Genomic DNA, 20,499 nt, shown 5'->3' with positions numbered 1-20,499 from the left:
ATGAACGGTCAGAAGCTATATTTTTCTTGGAATCCAAATCCAAAAAATTGCGATACACTACACACTACACTACTTTTCTTTATTCATACGCGAGAAATTATGTTTCCCTTGTTTACACGTCACTATTTTCATATCAAATTTTTCCTTTTCTCTTTACTCCATCTCTATTTGTTATTCACGGCGCAATATGCCACATCATTGCGAGATAATTTTTAAAGATTTCTACAAGACAGATCTTTTCAGATTGAAAATTATCAGCCCTTCCCAGTTATTGTCGACCGAGACTCGATTTGTGAATTGATTTTGGAATTTCATTCGTAGAGTATGAAGCGAACTATGTAAGGATTGTGTGGGAAAGGAATTCAGGATTTGAAGGAACTCAGGATTTGTTTATGCAAGTAAAAATGCATCCCGAGCAGAACGGAATCGAGCGCAACAACATCATTGTAGTTCCCCAAAGGAAGAGAGAGCGTACGACATTTCCCTTCCTCATTTCTTTTTCATCGAGCAAGATCATCCCTTTTTCTCCACGAATGATGTTTCGATTTGTATTTACTACATTTTACGTACTGTTGTCTATCATATAAGTGAATTATATATATATATATAAAGATAGATAGATAGATATAGAGATGCACAGAGAGAAAGAGAGAGAGAGAGAGGCGCAGATGTGCACGTGTTCATATACGTGCTAGCATACTGTTTCCTGAATACGCGTCACATAATTATGTTTGCGCACGTGCTGAAGCAAATCTAAAAGTAATGATGCAGTCGTGGTAGGTGATAAAAGATGTGTGATGTAACTAAAAGAAAAAAAGCAAAAAAAAGCAATGGAAGATAGAGCTTAAAGAGCGAACACTCGGAAGAAAAGAGTACGTGGATTCTGTTAAATCTCGATAATTTACTCTGATTGTATTACGCTCTTATTACCATTTCTTAACGAATATCGATCATTAATCTAATAATCTTAAGGCTTGTCTGGATTCGGGGCCCGATGTGACGCCCGATTGTAACATATTAGACAATTATCGATGACTTTAGGACGGAGGGAATGTCGTCGTAGCGTTGTTGCACGCGTGTCGAGTGGGGATCGTGCGAAACCGCTCTCGTTCGCAACAATTATGTACTGTAAAGACATAAGAATGTTTATTCTTGTGTGCATATATGCCCTTTTCATTAAAATGATTTGTTTGACGTTATCCACACGCGTTTCTGTTAGCATCGAAGGAAAGAAGATGCAGTTTATCATCCTCACGTTTCGTTTTGTCTCCTTTAAGTGGAAAAATGATTTCGCGGACACCTCGCTTTTGTTTAATATACTTTACGAGTTAGCGAATATTATATGGCATGCCTGTATGAAATGTCGAGAGCAGGAAATAATGTACATAGAATATATATAGGTACGAATAATTTCTCGCGTGAACGATCGCGTGTGGAAACGATATAAGAGCGATCGCTACTCTGAGAGAGGATCGTAGATCCATCATCGTGGGCCGTGATGCGCCAATCGAATTTGTTGCAATGCGATAACCGGTCTCTTTTATAAACGGAAGAACAGAAAAGAACGATTTCGCGAAGAGAACATCAAGTCTTTTCGTTTTAGCTGTTACATTTTATCCCGCTTTCAAAAATGGTCTCGTTCGGCTTGAAGTCCATAAGAACGTGTAACGAGACGTAATTGTAGAAGTTATCCGTTTTCAGCCGGGCAGGCTCGTGATCAAGAGCGAAATACTTGAATATGAACTACATATATGGAATTCTAAAGTTCTTAAAACGTTCGTCGAAGTTTCACTCTCTCGTAGATTTCGTCCTTAATTGTTCACATTGAAGAAAGCCCTTTCATTGTTCTGTGTATCATCTATTTCGCTGTAATTCGTGTTACGCGAATCGGAATTCCAATATAAATATAATAAAATGTCTGATAAAGCGTCACTCTTTTTTTCGATAATTCGCGACTCTCGTTCACGATTTGGTCCTGCTGTTGGTTGATTAAAATTAAGTGCGGGAGATTGGGTGTGTTTAGGTAAGACACCGCTACTGTAGCGCTACACGAATGCGTACCAGCCATTGGCTGTTCATGGTAGCGCTACCACGAACAGCCAATGGCTGGTACGCATTCGTGTAGCGCTACAGTAGCGGTGTCTTACCTAAACACACCCATTGATGTAATTTCGGCGAGTTCGATTTTTTATTGTTTAGAGCAGATTGTCTCGAAAAGTATAAGAGAGAGATTTGCGAAAACCTGAACTCGAGAAATTATGCCGATCCCAATTCCGATTAAAACGCATTGCAGTTAAGGGTTTCAATTTATTTCCGATTAATTTCAATAGCGTGTTTCCCCTCACGAGCCGCAGTCAAAATGCAAAAAAAAAGAGAGAAAAAGAGAGGCAAGCGATATGCACGATAAAGAAACAATCTTAGAAGTTAGAGAAGCCGTATGTAGTAAATGTATAAATGGTAGAATGGAGAGAATACGCTGCTGATAGTTGCTGATCCCCCAAGTTCTAGATGCAAGTTCGCCATTGCGTTGTTGCTCTTCTGTAGAAACGGGGTGCGATGATATACAAAGGAAGATACAAAAAAAAAGAAGAATCTCCAAGAGATCCTCATCCGGAGAAGTCTTTTTTCCCCAACATACAAAGCACAAGAGAAGATCACTGTGACCGCGGTGTTCTAGGTTCTAGTTGGATTACGCAAAAGGTACTTGTGCGACAGATGAAGATGTTAATAATTAGAGTTCGCACGTTTTGTGCACACCCAGGATCATCTTTCCTGGCGTCTGATACTCTACTCGGACGGAACTTAATTTTGTAGACGAAGAGAAGCGTGACCTGATCGTGTCATTTCTCGGGGAAGAAACTTGATTAGAGCGGGCGGAGCGAATAAGTAAAATTCTCCGTGATTACCGCCGAGTTCCAAGTCGTCGGTTAAAGCGACCGGCGAACTTCTTCCACCGTCGAGAATCCATATGAGGCTTTTGCCTCGAAACTTCGCAACTACGATCAAGAGAGGAGAAGAGTCCCGAGCGATATTCCGCTAAGGAATATCGCCCTGCACCTATATAGGGAGAGCGAATCGCCGCAGTTGAGGGAATTCTTCGCGGATTTTTACCTGACTTTTCGATCGACGACGCTACGTGAACGTACATACGAATGCGCGCGATAGTGAGAGCGTGTGAATGAGCGAGAGAAAGAGGAAAGAGAGGATGCGTTGATAAACCGGGGAACCGTCGTTGCGCGTCGACGCGGCGCTCTTTGAAGTAGCGGGAAAAGCTATATCGATGAGCATTACTGCTAAGTACCAATAGGGAGAATCGAAATGAAGTCTTATACATATAATGATTGTCGAAATGTAAATTGTGTTTGATTGTGTATATCTTGCGTTATACGCCTCTGACGCTGAATAATAATGGAAATAATGGAAATTTAATCAAAGACCCGTGTGTGCTGGCTCTCCCTCCCTCTGATGACCTCCCTACTCAAGATGAAGAAATCGAGATAATCTTCAGTCCAATCTGTATCTCTATCAATTCTTCTATCATTCAATCTGTATTTCTTCTGAAGCAAAAGCGCGTGTGATTTAATTTTCATCATTATATATTCGCAGACAGAGGATAATTGGAACGTATGACGCCTTAAAGACGTCATTTATAATGTCTTTAAGACGTCTTATGATACATTTTAGAAATTTAAAATACAGCCTCCTGTCGAGAATTGAAATTCACCCTTCTAGATGGGTGGGGATCTAAACTTAAATTAATGTACATCTGCACACTCATATTAAAATTTATTAGTTTATTGTATTACATAATAATTTATTGAATACACGTCCGGACTATTTAAATAGAAGATAGTCGAGATGAGATGAATATATGAGTTAGACAAGGACCGACAATCATCTCGTTTCTCTCTGTCACTGGCATAATATATAAGAAAATAGAAAATCTCGGCTCGAGGATGTCGAAGGAGAAAGATAGCATATCGATGTATTCGTGCGCATCAAGTAAGACTCTTATTCGCCATAGCTAAAGGATTTGCAGCTTTATCTCCATTAGTTACAGAAGGATTAGGTCGCAGTAACTTTCCTTTTGTGTCTATAAGAACATGAAGTTTATTATCTATTGTATCTCTCATATTTCATACCTTAAAAATGCTCTAATTTAATAATACTAAATACTAACGACCTTGGAATCCTATTTGAGATGCCGATCTTGAAATCTGATTTGAATTGCTCGCTCCAACTTCCATCGAGGATCCACTTATAGTGGATAATGTAGTCTCACTTTGTGACTTCAATGTTTGCATTAAAATAGCTTGATAGTGATGTTGCTGTATTAGAACTCCTGTAGGCCCTATGAAATTATCCCTTAAATGCCATACCTCTCAAGAATCTCGTAAATGACATGAGGGGTCTAAAAGACCCCAGCATGAAAAATGTCTCCTTACTCATTGATTTTTTGATCTTTAGTTATGAAAATTGTTCGTAAATATATTTATGAAAAACGTATATGTATAAAGTTAAAACATTCTTATCAAATCCTTACAAGGGCCTCACTAGACAAAAATAAGGAAACCTTTCTTATGGCATCCCTAATAAATAATGATCGGGACCTCATCCGGTTAGCGCATAAACGCAGTATAATAATACTTTCATTAATTATAATCTTTATATCACTTTGTTTACGAGCTATGTATTGGACTGTAAGAAAAAAGGAGAGAGCGATACTAAGTGAGATGTTTATGTTTTTTTATAAATTATTTGAACAGGTTTTCAAATATTAGTGCGCAAAGGCAGCACAAATTATCAATACATCGGAATATACATCATTAAATATATATACATATCATTAATGAAATCAAATAGATATATTCTGATAAGTAATAATGAATTAGACCAATGAATTATCATTGAATCATTGAATTTAAAGAAGAATGGGATTCATAATTGAATATTAACTCGAAGGACCATGTAAATTATAATTGCGTCTTATTTGCAAGAAATTGAGTATTATTTTTGTGTCTTTTAAAGAATTATGAAAGAAATGGATTACTTTCTCTTATCAGAATATATTTAAACATATCAACGCATGAGAATCATTAAATTATCTCATCAGAGAATGCACATCATAAAGGTATCACATCTAAGCATGCACAATATATCTTTGATTCACGCCGACGAATTATTGAGTATTTTTAATTAATCTCGTTGATTAATTTTACAACCATAAACATATGTGACAATATCTTGACTTAATGCTTTTGATAGATATTAACTCGACTGTTAATGAACGTAATTACAATAAAAGTATCATTGAATTAAGTAATGACAAACGTTTGATTAGTAGACGTAGTTTATGACTAACAAGAACTCGACAGTTTTAATGAGCGTAAGTTATAGTGAAGAGAACGTTTTGTTTCTGGTAAAGTCTTTATGGATTGAAGTTATGCGCATAACTCGTGGCTCGAATCGTTGATTGAGTGATGTTTCTGAAACCAAGAGAGTTACGTCTCAAACTCGTCTCAGGTTTCGATGAAACGCTATTAAATACCTATTTGCTGGCTGCGCTGTTCGCTGAACAGGCAAAGAGAAGATCTCTCGGAGATAGCTATAGTGTCGTGTTGGCACTAGCTCAGATCTCTGCGATGTCATGTCGGCATCACATCTTTTCTTTATATCCATCACCATGAATGATAACGACACGTCGTCGTTGCAATGAGAGACTAAAGGATTGCTGGCAACGATCCTTCGCGTTGTAGAGGAAACACAATCATGACTGGAACGATGTGTTGTTGCTATGCACAGGAGATCTCTGGCTATTTCTGGTCAGGATTCGCTGTCCACAATCGTAATTATATGGCTTAACAGCACACGCAGAGCAGCTAACGTTACTGCTTACAATATATTGGTTCAATCACACTTATGAAATCGATGTTACACGAATTTACGGAACGACTGTTAAAACGTGTTGTTCGCTTGAATTTTCAAGAAGGAATGGCCGAAACCGTCGCGCCGAGAGACGATCGTCACTTCGTCTTCTTCCTTGCGGAAATCGGACGCACGCATTGACAACGTGGTAAAACACCTTAGTTACCACACCGCTCGCAAACATTGGAAGTACGCTTGGCGATAACGTCAAGTACTCTGCCTCTCCTCGCGAAATATCATTGCGCGGTTCTTTTAAACATTCCGCCCGCCTTCGGTAACTGTAGTTACCGAACAATTCATGCTTGATTAATTTTTATGGGAAGAGGGCAAACTTTTACTATCGGTCGCTTAAATGTTGAGGACTGAGTACGGATCGTTACAACTCGAATGTGACCATCAGGTCCTGGATGTGTTTGTATGATTCTGCCTAACGGCCATTTCGAAGGCGGATACCTGTCATCGACGACCAAAACCAGAGAGCCCTCCCTCAACGAAGGAACAACTCTATTCCACTTGTAAATTGAATGGTATCGCTGTAGATACTCTCGTGACCATTTAGACCAAAAATCTTCGAGCATTTTCCCAATCAGCTGCCAACGACTAAGGTGAGACATCTTAATTGTTTCTAAAGACGGTTCGGGTATGATTGTAGGCGCAGTTCCCATCAGGAAATGGCCTGGAGTAAGAGCAGTAAGATCATCAGGATCATCTGTTAACGGGTAAAGGGGACGTGAATTTAGAATTGCTTCAATTTGCGTAAGCAGAGTAACAAATTCTTCGTATGTTAAGATTTGGTTTCCAACTACTCGTTTTAGATGAGTTTTTACTGACTTAACGCCAGCTTCCCACTTTCCTCCAAAATGAGGAGCTGAAGGTGGGTGAAAGATCCACTGAGTGCCATCGTTGGCTAGAAGAGCCGCTATGTTTTTTAGTTCATTAGAGGATTCTGAAAAAAGTTTCTTGAGTTCTTTATCAGCACCCACAAAATTAGTACCGCAATCGCTCGTTAGGGTAGCACAGATGCCTCTTCGTGCTGTGAACCTTTTATAAGCTGCTATAAATGCATCAGAAGAGTAATCTGTAACAAGCTCCAAATGCAGTGCTGAGGTAGCAAAGCAGACAAATAAGGCAATGTAAGCCTTGTAAGTACGCGGATTCTTTCCTTTCCATGTTTTGATGATGAAAGGGCCTGCGTAATCGATTCCAGAGTTTAGAAAAGCACGAGATGGTGTGACTCTATTGACTGGAAGCTGACCCATCAGTTGCTGTGCTTTCTTCTGGCGGTACCTAGCACATATTACACATTTCTGAATAAAAGACCTTACCGTAGTACGACCTCTGACGATCCAATATTGTTGTCGTAAGAATGACAAAGTCAACTAAGTTCCCCCATGAAGGGTGCGCTTATGCGCATCATCGATAACTAAAGTGGTTAGAACAGAATTCTTTGGAAGAATTAGAGGATGTTTTGAACCTTCAGTTAGGTGAGAGTTATCTAATCGTCCTCCTACACGAATACATCCTTGATTATCAATGTATGGTGTGAGACACAACAAAGGATTTGATTTTGGGAGAGATTGTCCCTTGGACAGAATCTTAATTTCTTGAGAAAAGGAGGATTGTTGAATCGCTTTAACCCAGTAAAGTTTCGCATTCTGTATTTCAACAGTACTTAGTGATGTTCCTTCACTTAAACTCTGACGTTTCCTAAGCAATGAAATAAATCTTCTGCACAATGCAGTTATCCTTAGTAATTTGGTGAGACTCGAAAACCTAAAAATCAGATCCCACAGTTCTGTAGGATTGTCAACAATGATGGTTGAGACTTGTTTGTTTCTTTCTTCAAGGTCATCATTGATTAAAGGTACAGAGACCTTTGGCCAGGTAGATTCGTGTTGAGAAAGCCAGTATGGTCCTGTCCACCATGTGGAACATTCTAATAATTGAGACGATGTTAGTCCTCTAGTAGCTAGATCAGCTGGGTTTTCGGTACCAGGAACTAATCCCCATAAGGCTTGTGGTAATTGATCTTGTATTAAGTAGACTCGATTTTGGACAAATTCCTTCCATCTTGATGGAGGATTCGTGATCCAGGTATAGGCCACAGAAGAATCGATCCAACCAAAAACACGTATATCTTTTCTATTTATTACTTTCGAAATTTGTACCATTAGTTTCACGAGTAATGCTGCTCCTTGTAATTCAAGACGAGGTATAGTCAATTTCTTTAAGGGAGCGACTTTTGTTTTTGATGCCACTAAAGTAATAGTAACCTTTCCTTCCTTGGACGTTGATCGTATATAAACGACTGCAGCCATTGCGAGTTGTGATGCATCACAAAATCCATGCATTTCTAGTGTATCCGATGATTGAAATCCTAGCCATCTTGGAAAGGTAAAGTTTGGCATATCTTTAAGTTGATTAACAAAAGTCGTCCATTCGTCAGAAAGATGAGGAGGGAGTTCATCATCCCATCCGAGTTGATGAGACCATAATTGCTGAATAAATATTTTAGCTGAAATCGTAATAGGTGATAGAAATCCTAACGGATCAAACAATTTGGCAATAGTAGACAAAATAGTTCTTTTGGAAACGACCTTAGGCAAAGATAAATTTATAGTAAATTGAAAGACATCAGTGGATGGATGCCAACACAGTCCGAGGGCATGGATTACCGCATTTTCTATTTGAATGGAAGGTAAATCAATTCGTTTGTTAGCAGGAATATCTTCAATAACTTTTGGGTCATTGCTAACCCATTTCTGCAAATTAAAACCGCCCGCCATGCAAAGCTGGTCTACTTGACTAACAACTGTTTTAGTTTCCTCGACTGTGTCGGCACCCCCAAAAAAGTCATCAACATATATACCCTTTCTCATTGTAGGGAGTGCAAGAGGAAAACGATGTCCTTCGTCAAGAATTAATTGCTTGATTGCACGTAATGCCAAAAATGGAGCGCAAGCAAGACCGTAGGTTACTGTGATCAAAACGAAAATAATGAAAATCATCATCTCATTAAGTTTTTCCATCCATAATATCCTTTGGAAATCCCAATCATCCTTATGAACCAATATTTGTCTGTACATTTTTTCAATGTCAGCAAAGAAAACGTACCGAAACATCCGAAACCAAATAAGAACATCAAAAAGATTTGACTGTAACTTCGCGCCTTGATGAAGCAATTGATTGAGGGAAATACCTGACGTAGTGGGACTAGAACCGTTAAAAACTACTCGCAATTTTGTAGTAAGACTTTGTTCTCGTAACACACCATGGTGTGGAAGATAATAAGCTCTCTCAGGTTCGGCTTGACTCGTTGGAACCTGTTGCATGTGATGCAGATCCTTATATTCATTAATGAATGCAGTATAAGATTTAGCGTAATCAGGTCGGGAAGTAAATTTATTAAATAAGCTTTTAACCACTCGTGTAGCTTTTGTTTTAGAATCTCCTAGTTTTTCTGATGAGTCTTTGAAAGGAAGTCTGACAATATATCTTCCGTTTACATCCCTCGTATGCGTAGCCTTAAAATGGTTTTCGCATTCTTGCTCCTCGGGAGACAAGGCAGCAGTGCTTGACGTTGGAATCTCTTCCAATTCCCAAAACTTTCGCATTAAATTGTACAGATCATCATTGACCTTAACGTGATATCCATAAACCTTTGAAGTGGTATCTTTAGCATTTGTTGGGCCTGAAACTATCCATCCTAATTTCGTGCATTGAGCAATAGGTGTATTGATAGCTCCTTTTATTATACCTTGGTCTATTATCTGTCCGTATACATCAGCTCCTAAAATAAGATCGATTGATCCTGGTTTCGCAAATTCTGGATCCGCAAGTTGAAGTTTGTTTAAATGAGGCCATGACGTCTTATCAAGTTTAGTCGAGGGAATAGAAGAAGTAAGCTTTGGTAGAATATGAGCTGAAATCCAGTATTCAATCTCAGAATCAAAATGTGGTTTAAATGTGAATGAAGTAAAGCCTCGAGTCTTATTAGACTTTTGAGCGCCAATCCCGATTAATGACAGTGAGGAAGAACTTCGTGAGAGTTTAAGTCGTTGCACAACTCGCTCTGTTATGATAGAGATCTCAGAACCCTGATCAATAAGAGCTCTGATCTTCGTAACTCGACCATCTCCTGACATAAGTACAACTTGAGCTGTAGCCAATAATACTTGAGACACTAGCAATGAATTTTCTACAGAAGAATGCAAAACCTTAGCTTCAGGTTTTGTAACTGTTGAAGAAGGAACTTCTTTTACATCAGAAGACTTCTTATTTTCTTTTGTTGAATTATTTACAGTGTGAATTGTAGTGTGGTGTTTCTGTCCACAGTTTTTACACCTTCTAGTTGTTTTACACATCGAAACTCGATGTAATCCTAGACAATTAAAGCATAGTTTATGCTTTACTATGAGAGCTTTCTTTTGAAAAATAGTTTTATTAATATATTGAGGACAATTAGAAGTGAAGTGCTTCCCTGAGCATATCAAACAACAAGAATTGTTAGAATCTGACTCCTTAGTCTTTCCTTGAAAATGTACTTTAGCTGTTTGTTGTCGCGTTTGCTGACTAAGTTTACCATGACGTGACCTCTCAAAAGCTTGAAGAGACAATATACGAGAGAACAAGAACTCACTAAACTGTGCCCAAGAGGGTGGTTCTTTTGACGAACCTAATTTGTTTTCCCAAGCTCTTAACGAATCAGCATCCAACCGCTGAGTTGCAGTATAAACCAATACGTCATCCCATTGATCAACAGGACGACCAAGGCTTTGTAAAGTTCTATATGATTGACCTATCTTAGAATAAAGCTGTTCTAAATCAGAAGCCGATTCTTTAGTTAATCGCCTGAGAGTAAACAATGATTGTAATTCTGAATGAACAAGTAATCGTTTATTCTCATAAAATGAAACTAAGACATCCCATGTCTTTTGAAAATTTTCAGCTATGAGAACAGTATCTTTAATTAAAAGGGCAGCAGACCCAATTAAACTCGTTTTCAAATACTGTAGTTTTTCAACTGCGGATACATTCTGTTTATCAATTACAATTGATGTAAATAAATCTTTAAATGAAAGCCAATTGGATGGAGTTCCGTCAAAAGTTGGAATAGTAATTTGAGGCAGACGCGATTGATGTATATAGACAGGTGTGGCAACTGACTGAGAAAGAGACTGAGTCGATGCAGATGCCACAGGTGCAGCAACTGGCTGAGAAAGAGACTGGGTTGATGCAGATGCTACAGGTGTAGCAACTGGCCGAGAAAGAAACTGGGCTGATGCAGATGTCGCCGTTGACAAGTGATCCGATTCGAAAAGAGAAGTGATCTTTTCAAGTGATTCAAGATAACAGAGATAGCATGTATGAGTATCAGAAAATAAATCATTAACGAAATAAACGTTATTGTAAATTGTAAGTTTATCCTCTGTACTGAGCTTAGCAATTGACAATTTAATTGCTTCGTGATTTAACGAGAATTTCTCCCATGTTTCTTTTAACGAGGAGAGGCGAGCATTAATTCTTTGATTTGAAGCGTTAGTTAACCCATATTCAAGTAAATCATCATAGGATTTAACTATGATATTAATTAAAGGAAATTGTTGTTGTATTCGGTTTTCTATATGAGAGACCCGCATGGTCGAAATTTACGCAGTTGACTTTAGTCAACACACAATTGTAATCACAAAGTCTGCTTATAATATTATTCTGATCTAACTAAGCATCGCTCTTTCACCAATGATAATATTTTGAATATTAGAATTCAACCTTCACCATGTATGTATTTACTTCTCAGTACTTTCTCCACATTCCATTTGTACTTCAAGATCACGTGACTAGCCCGTTTACTGTTCAGCTGGTTTTACAAATTTAATCTTATTGTCATGTGTTTTGTATTGATCCGGCTCGAAGGACCAAAAATGTTTACGAGCTATGTATTGGACTGTAAGAAAAAAGGAGAGAGCGATACTAAGTGAGATGTTTATGTTTTTTATAAATTATTTGAACAGGTTTTCAAATATTAGTGCGCAAAGGCAGCACAAATTATCAATACATCGGAATATACATAATTAAATATATATACATATCATTAATGAAATCAAATAGATATATTCTGATAAGTAATAATGAATTAGACCAATGAATTATCATTGAATCATTGAATTTAAAGAAGAATGGGATTCATAATTGAATATTAACTCGAAGGACCATGTAAATTATAATTGCGTCTTATTTGCAAGAAATTGAGTATTATTTTTGTGTCTTTTAAAGAATTATGAAAGAAATGGATTACTTTCTCTTATCAGAATATATTTAAACATATCAACGCATGAGAATCATTAAATTATCTCATCAGAGAATGCACATCATAAAGGTATCACATCTAAGCATGCACAATATATCTTTGATTCACGCCGACGAATTATTGAGTATTTTTAATTAATCTCGTTGATTAATTTTACAACCATAAACATATGTGACAATATCTTGACTTAATGCTTTTGATAGATATTAACTCGACTGTTAATGAACGTAATTACAATAAAAGTATCATTGAATTAAGTAATGACAAACGTTTGATTAGTAGACGTAGTTTATGACTAACAAGAACTCGACAGTTTTAATGAGCGTAAGTTATAGTGAAGAGAACGTTTTGTTTCTGGTAAAGTCTTTATGGATTGAAGTTATGCGCATAACTCGTGGCTCGAATCGTTGATTGAGTGATGTTTCTGAAACCAAGAGAGTTACGTCTCAAACTCGTCTCAGGTTTCGATGAAACGCTATTAAATACCTATTTGCTGGCTGCGCTGTTCGCTGAACAGGCAAAGAGAAGATCTCTCGGAGATAGCTAGTGTCGTGTTGGCACTAGCTCAGATCTCTGCGATGTCATGTCGGCATCACATCTTTTCTTTATATCCATCACCATGAATGATAACGACACGTCGTCGTTGCAATGAGAGACTAAAGGATTGCTGGCAACGATCCTTCGCGTTGTAGAGGAAACACAATCATGACTGGAACGATGTGTTGTTGCTATGCACAGGAGATCTCTGGCTATTTCTGGTCAGGATTCGCTGTCCACAATCGTAATTATATGGCTTAACAGCACACGCAGAGCAGCTAACGTTACTGCTTACAATATATTGGTTCAATCACACTTATGAAATCGATGTTACACGAATTTACGGAACGACTGTTAAAACGTGTTGTTCGCTTGAATTTTCAAGAAGGAATGGCCGAAACCGTCGCGCCGAGAGACGATCGTCACTTCGTCTTCTTCCTTGCGGAAATCGGACGCACGCATTGACAACGTGGTAAAACACCTTCTACCACACCGCTCGCAAACATTGGAAGTACGCTTGGCGATAACGTCAAGTACTCTGCCTCTCCTCGCGAAATATCATTGCGCGGTTCTTTTAAACACACTTTGATTAATTATAATCTTTAATAGAAATTACGTGGATGCAGATATTTATCCACAAACTATCCACATGGATGCAACGTTTTTTTTTCATCACTACATCGAAATCTTTTATCCTCGAAATGTCAATAAAAATTCCCTGTACATATTTCTTAATAGATATATCCACAGAGAATCTACATTGATATTTCGGAGATAATAGACTTCGATGTAGTGATGAGAAAAGAACGTTGCATCCATGTGGATAGTTTGTGGATAAATCTGCATCCACGTAGTCCACGTAAATTACGTGGATTCGACGTGGATGTGACGTGACTGTTTTTATCGGGCGGCAGCTTTATTTGTGGAATAAATGTGGAATAGGGAATCTTTTTGTTCGTGGAATAGAAACTGAGATTTATCCAGTGAGGCATGCTATATAGTCATCTGGTGCATTTATAGAGGAATCTTTGTTGTGAAACTAGAATCAAATATTACACACATATTACTTGTATATAAATAAATTATGCACATAATATCTATACATATATATATGTATATATTTGTTTTGTACTTATAGTACCTTCAATAACGGAACTGCATGAAGTGGCTGTTCCCTAACGCATACTAAATCACTTCCTACACCGTTGTCAATGATTCTCTGCTTTGTCACATTTGTCAGCTCTCTGTCAACCTCAAAAACTCCAATTCCAGGTGTAATGACTACGGATAACTGACCAGTCCTGCCAAACCTGCGATCCAAGTAGTGTTTTTCAAAAACTGTAAAAATATCATGGATAGAATAAGATGCAAAATAGACAAATAAATTACTTAATGATTTGGTCGTTCCTTACTTACCGTTCAAAGACATATTCAACACTTCCAAAAAGTTGCCTTGAGCAGCAGTGGAATTTACCGCCTTAGGCATATTAACACCTGGCTTCTGGTGATATTCCAAGACAATTTTTTGATAATCAGTAAACAGTTTGCGCAGTTGCACCAATATATTACTCCAATCCTCAAATCTTTCATTCTGTACCGCAACTCTGTAAAAATCTTCATAAAATCTCCCTCTGTAATCGTGCTGCAAACAGTCCCTCATATGATTTGGAAATTCCTCCAAACTGGTCGCATTGTAGAAAGTTCTCGAGAACAGTACTATAGTAACTTCATGATTGCTGCTATTCTTTTTCCACTTTTGAAATAGGTCCGCTAAGAATCCATTAACTGCCTTCTCAAAGTAAAGATCTCCGTGTATATCAAAATCCCACATTTCAGAGCTCATTTGAATGAACAAGTATACCATACTTGTAGAAGATCGAAACACCACCTAAGAAGAATCGGATCTTTTATAACAAAGATAAAGGGACATTACAATAATAAAGTACCATAATGTTGCACAAACTTTAGTGTCATCAGTTATGACGACGCAGGCAACACGATTGCCCTGTGACCACATCTCGTACACTTGACACAACGTATACTACCGCCGCAAAACTCTATCTTCTTATTGATGAACACGCAAGTGTTTACCTAAGAAGAACATATATATATATATATACATATATTTTGGTCAGAGATACAGAAGAGATCAATTAGCAAATGTGAAATAAAGGAATAGGGTACCAAGCTGTTCTTCAAACGCCACATTTCGCTGCGTCCCATATACTGATCCTTAAACGTCAATTCTATGGAATCTAGGGCCACGTCGTCCAGGTTTACTATGTTCATGTTATACATCGGCGAACGTTCGCAGCTGAAACATCGACGCTACGTTATTCTCCACGCTGATGGTCTCGCGACCCTGGAGGTCCTCCTTGAAGGAGGTTACTTGTAACAACAGGCGGCTGAACTCATCGTCGGGATAATACATCTATAAACACATTTTTTTTCGCACGTCGAGAAAGCTGACAGGTTAGGTTGTAACCGAACGGTACACGATTGGGCTGCGCAACACGCTATTTGTCCTCTGAGTCATCGGTCGCCACTCGGTTTGTCCTATTTCCACCGAGAAGGTAAGTGATTTTGCTACTATGGTCAATCAATTCGTTTATTGTCACGTGTTAACAGACTAACTAATCCTTCTTCCTTTTTAGATTCCCGCCACGGATGGCCGCTCTCCAGTGCCCTCTCTCGGATCACCGATGTCAATCGCCGCTCCACATCAACGTGGGATCAAGATGGATGACCATGCACCGCCCGACAGGGTAAGTACCGGCCCCGTGGGTAATTAACTTAATTAATCCTTTCTTTTTTCAGGTTCCCGCTATGGATGACTCATCTGCATCGCCGCCTCATGGATCATTGATGCCAACCGCCGACCCAAGTCAACGCGCCAGCAAGATGGCCGACCACCGCTCGAACGAGATAAGTATAGGACTTGTGGTAAATTAACTTAATTAATAATGCTTTTTTTCAGGTTCCCGCCGTGGATGGCCCCTCTCCGTCACCGACTGATGGATCACCGACGATAATCTTCGACCCGGATCAACGCACACTCAAGATGGCTGACCACCGCTTGATCAGGTAAGTAGAAGGTAAGTAATCGACAACTCCGTGTTTATTTTCACAAATGATTATTCCATTTATTCACACAATTTGTTTCACAATGCTTGTTGTTCACAATTTTCAATTCCGCACAAGATGGCGGTCGCACGTCTCGCTAAGTACGTATGTCGTGATTCGGCACAATAATACCGTTCGCCTTTCGTAATGACGATGCATGAACCACCTTAACGCGTTATGCGGGCGTTCCCGTTGGTTTTGGACGTCAGGGTAATCTTATTTCGTAACTCGTAATGCGATCGCGGAACTTTACGCGACACGCCGAGATATACGCGCGAGATAGGTGTTACCTCTACGAGCGCCCACGAGAGACTGCCTCGGCCCTCGAGTAACGTTGCTCGCAGTGGCTCCCCTCCTTCGAATTCCATCCCCACTCCGGCGTCACGGCCGCTTTCTCTCTCAGGAATGTTCGCCGCGGCGCAATAACACGCGTTGTTTACCCGCTACGAGCGTACCAGATGTTTCCCGTGGAAAATTCCACCTGCCCTGCCTTACGGACGACGCCCTTTATTACCGCCCGGGTAGTGGTTTTCCAACTTTCTGGTTTTTCGGTCTTTCACGACGCCGACCCGCGCGCACGTCCTCTCATACGCTCCTATAGAGGATTCCGGACCGACTTCCCGGAGAAGATGTCCGGATCGACTTCGCGGTGTCCGCCGTTGACGGCGACCCCCGGTGATCGTTTTCCCGGTCCTACTTAACTCAATTCCGCGATTTGTTCTCGCAGCCGATGTCCAGGTAGCGAGTTCGCGGACCGTCCCCGTAACTTTCGTTAGGGTGGCCGGATTTCGACGGCGACCTGTTCCCCGGATGTACCAGGTCCCGCTCATGAATCACCGCGTGCTTTTTCCCGAAGATGACGCCTGGTTCGCAATCTCCTTACCTGGTGCTCGGATCGCGACGCGGTTTGGTGCTGCTCGCACCCTGAGGTGCTGCGGTGGGGTACCGGTGGTTCCTGTGTCGCTTGCCCTGCGCAGTCGGGTAGTTGGCGTCCGCGGTTCTGAATCTCGCCTCCTAGTGGTCGGATCGCGACGCGGTTTGGTTTTGCCCGTTTCTTAAGACGCCCCTATGCGGTACGGGTGGTTATTTGGTCGATTACCCCGCTCGATCGGGTAGTTGGCGTCCGCGGTCACGTATCTCGCCTCCTAATGGTCGGATCGCGACGCTACCCGGTTTTGCTCGTTTCTTATGATGCTCTTATGCGGCACGCTTGGTTCTTTATTCGCGCTCTACGCTCGGCTTGATATTTTGTGTCCGCGGACTGAAGATTGTGTGTGGCTCGGTGCCTAATATATTCGCGCTCTTTTCCGATCTATGCGCAATTCGATAAATAAACGGAAAACAAAGAAATTCTTACGGCCACGCCGGACACTGTGGTGCCAAGGAAACTAAAAGGAAATGGATTGGCTAAGAAAACGGTCTTTAGACCTATGTTAGCCGTAGCTCGGCGAACCTTGTCGCACAACTTAAGCCTACCTTATTCTAATTTATGTGACTGCGCCGGATGGGATCGCTCACAGGAAGGGACTTGCCCTCTCCATCCTCGGAGCGCTCTCTCTTGCCCATCTACTCTGGCGCCTCGGGTGGCGCTGATGGCGCTTCTGCTTGTCCTCCTGCCAGTGTTGGGCTCGTCCTGATTGTGTCTGCTGCCGACTTTATCCTACGGAGGACCATTCGGTGTACCCCTTAACGAAGGGGTGGCGACTGGGAAGCATGCGGTTGCAAGGTTATGTTGTAACGCCAGACAAGCGTCGTAATTGTAAAGAGTTCAAGCTGAATCAACTCATACGATGAGCTTACGATAGCGATTACGACGAGCGTTACGACCGCTTACGGTGAACATTACGATACATGTAGTTGTAGCCTAACGTACACGTACCTGTATCACCTGCTGTATTATTTCTATACACTTGATTCCCTGTAAAGGCTATGGAAAGCCACGTAGCTTTGACACTGGCCGATAAAATTTAACGCGAGACTTATAACTATATATACGCGACTTACTACACGACTTAATTATTATAATTACGCAGGACTTTGAACTGCCGACCGCATACGATCGACGATCACAGACAAGACTTGGCGAACAATGATCGAAGGTCGTAGAAAATGATAGAAGACATTAGAAGAACGACGTGCGCAACAACGATCGCGACGCAGGGTCGGCTGCCACCTTAACACCGTCGACCAATCGACACCGTCGACCAATCGAGTTGCGGATATATTACGTGCGACACTGCATCACGCGCGCAGATATGTCCGCGCTGTCACGTATTTGAAAACGAATCGTCCTACTGCATTTCACGTTATGTCTATTGCTTATAATCATATTTTTATGTATTTTTTAGTGGTACCGACAATTAACAAATCATATAAGGAAACTTAATTTTGATATATCTTTGTATTTTGATTATACATATGGAAAATACTTCCGAAATACAAGTTAGGATGTCGATGTATATCAGCGTATACGTATGTACACATCGCTTATGGTTGGCCCCAACTTATGCCGAACCATAAAGATATATATGTATTATGTGTCGTAGGCAAATGGTTATTTTAGGAAAATAGCTATTGACTAGGCAAATGCTATCTGCCTGGTCAAATGGCTTTCGCCCGTTTATTTTTTGTGTTCAAATGCTATTTGCCTAGGAAATTGATTTAAACGCTTTCTAGGAAAATGGAAATAAATTGTAGGTAATTATTCAGAATAAGGCTTTTTCCGAATTTTGATATTTTTTGAGGCTCTCTTGGTAAAAATCTTTGTAAAAATCTTTTCCAACAACTGGACACATAGTGCGCCTTGCAAAGTACATGCGTGAACTTTCCACGCGTGGAAAGTTGTAAAACCATGTGACATCTCATCTCGCGTGGAAGCAGAAATATGATAGAGTGGAAAGGTTCGAATACTTCGAGCTATTTTATTCTAAAAGTGTACATATTTTTTATTTTATGGAGAAACGATGGATTTTAAAATTAAATATATAAAGATTATAGTGTAATTTTCAAGAGGAAACAGCGGACATTCTGCCAATATTTATAGTAGCTTTCATGAGTTTATTTCAGAACAGTATAAAAATAAATTTTTACAACGAACTTTACGGAAAGCTGTTTTAGAAACTGCAACTAGAAAAAGTATTACACGAAATCTCTATTTCTAAACGAAAAAAACATAAAAAATATCAAGAATTTATTAACGATGTTATTAATGTATATGTATATGTATTATTAATGTATATGTAGTTTTTCTAATATTTGGCTGAACAATTATTTCAAACAAAGAAATGACACCATCGCCCAAAAAATTCAAATTATGAAAAAAAAGAAAGATAAAACGGTTCGAAAATAACAAAACTATAAATAAATGTGAATATTTTGTTTTTATTAAAGATTAACTTATTTTAAACCTAATTTAGCAGATAATTTTTAAAAAGTAAATTTGTAAGTAAAAATATAAAAAGTAAACATATAAAAAGTAAATTGATTCGTCCTAACCTATTAAACAAAAACTATTTCAATTGTCAGAATGTATAGACGGACACGTGCGGATATCTTTCCTTCCATTGATTAACCAATTCATTAACCAATTGATTTATATTACAGCACATGAAATAAAACTCCTCCAGTTTAGGACATTGTTTCAAAATAACGGAACAATTATCAGGTATATCAAGTTTCGCGTTAAAAAGATATAACTTTTTTAAGTTTTTGCACTGCGCTAGTAATTCCAACCGGTGATCAGTGAGGATAGCATGGGACAAATGAACTTCTTGCAAGTTTTGATAAGAGGAAAGTAATCTAAATAAGCTCTCATTATGAGCTGGGTATCCGTGTCTGTAACAAAAATGATGTAATTAGTACAGTACTTTAATTGCAAAGAGAAAATTCATGTAACTTTTTCAAGATGCTCGCAAAAGAAGCAAACAAATTTCAATAAAGAATACAATAATGTGTGCTTTAAAAGAAAATGTAGCACACACACTTACAGATGAAGGTTCACTTTTTGTAAATTCTTACAGTTAGCGAGAGCATTAATACCCTGAGATGTAAGATCACATGCGTCCAGTGAATATATTGCTTCCAAGTCACGACACGAATTTCCCAACTCTATTAGAACTGCATCGTTTATAAAGTAGCTATCTGCCGATAACTGACGCATCCGTTGATTATTTTGCAGTATTTTGCAAAAACATTCGGTTCTTATACCAGTAATTCCAGCATCAAAAAGGTTTAAATGTTCCAAATTATTTAGCCCCTCGAGATACGAAAATCCTTCGTCGTCTATGTCAGAATAACTTAGATCCAATTCTAAAAAAAATTTGTATTACAAATTGTTATACAATTTACCAATAATCTTGACAATTATATACATATACTATATGCATATACCTTTCAAATTTTTGCATATATCTCTGAAGTTTTAAGTAGGACAGGATTTAAGTCGATGATCCTTAATGAGAACTCACTTAATTTTAAATGCGTTAAACGCCTGCCGCAATTATCAAGAAAGTTTACGAAATCATTAACATCAAAGATGCAATCTGTAAGATCTAATTGTTGCAAATATTTACATCTAGGTGTAAAATAATAAAATATATCGCACATTT

At 39.1% G+C, this 20,499-nt stretch overlaps 1 protein-coding gene and 1 long non-coding RNA gene across 4 annotated transcripts; both read right to left on the bottom strand.

Moving 5' to 3' along the window:
• Positions 1 to 3,773: 3,773 nt before the first annotated feature.
• Positions 3,774 to 6,442, bottom strand: LOC139782056 (uncharacterized). 2 transcript variants are annotated; one of them, XR_011720787.1, is made up of 3 exons: positions 5,549 to 6,442; positions 4,184 to 5,486; positions 3,774 to 4,093 (listed from the first exon to the last, which is right to left on the bottom strand). It is a non-coding gene; the product is annotated as an uncharacterized lncRNA (long non-coding RNA). The 2 variants fall into 2 exon arrangements; XR_011720786.1 differs by having other exon boundaries at positions 4,184 to 6,442.
• Positions 6,443 to 11,900: 5,458 nt separating this feature from the next.
• Positions 11,901 to 16,039, bottom strand: LOC139782054 (GATOR complex protein Iml1-like). Of its 2 annotated transcripts, XR_011720785.1 has the most exons (6): positions 14,954 to 16,039; positions 14,733 to 14,860; positions 14,186 to 14,657; positions 13,911 to 14,107; positions 12,719 to 13,808; positions 11,901 to 12,656 (listed from the first exon to the last, which is right to left on the bottom strand). XR_011720785.1 is itself a non-coding variant. In XM_071720979.1 (5 exons), the coding sequence occupies exons 2-5, from the start codon at positions 14,784 to 14,786 to the stop codon at positions 13,746 to 13,748; spliced, it is 786 nt and encodes a 261-aa protein (XP_071577080.1). In that variant the 5' UTR covers positions 14,787 to 14,860; positions 14,954 to 16,039; the 3' UTR covers positions 11,901 to 13,745. The 2 variants fall into 2 exon arrangements, 1 of the variants encoding a protein (XP_071577080.1); XM_071720979.1 differs by having other exon boundaries at positions 11,901 to 13,808.
• Between the last annotated feature and the right edge of the window lie 4,460 nt (positions 16,040 to 20,499).

This window comes from Temnothorax nylanderi, unplaced genomic scaffold (genome assembly GCF_030848795.1).
Source record: "Temnothorax nylanderi isolate EJ_2023f unplaced genomic scaffold, tnyl_v1.0 TNYL_tig0385_pilon, whole genome shotgun sequence".
Lineage (NCBI taxonomy): Eukaryota > Metazoa > Arthropoda > Insecta > Hymenoptera > Formicidae > Temnothorax > Temnothorax nylanderi.
The sequence above is the reverse complement of the archived record's forward strand: the minus strand, read 5'-3'. Positions and strand labels throughout refer to the sequence as shown.

Coding starts and splice junctions, on each gene's coding strand:
- LOC139782054 (XM_071720979.1), bottom strand. CDS start 14,786: ATGTGGTCACAGGGCAATCGTGTTGCCTGCGTCGTCATAACTGATGAC. Junction 14,108..14,185: donor GTTGAATATGTCTTTGAACG/GTAAGTAAGGAA, acceptor ATATTTTTACAG/TTTTTGAAAAACACTACTTG. Junction 13,809..13,910: donor ATGCAGTTCCGTTATTGAAG/GTACTATAAGTA, acceptor ATTTGATTCTAG/TTTCACAACAAAGATTCCTC.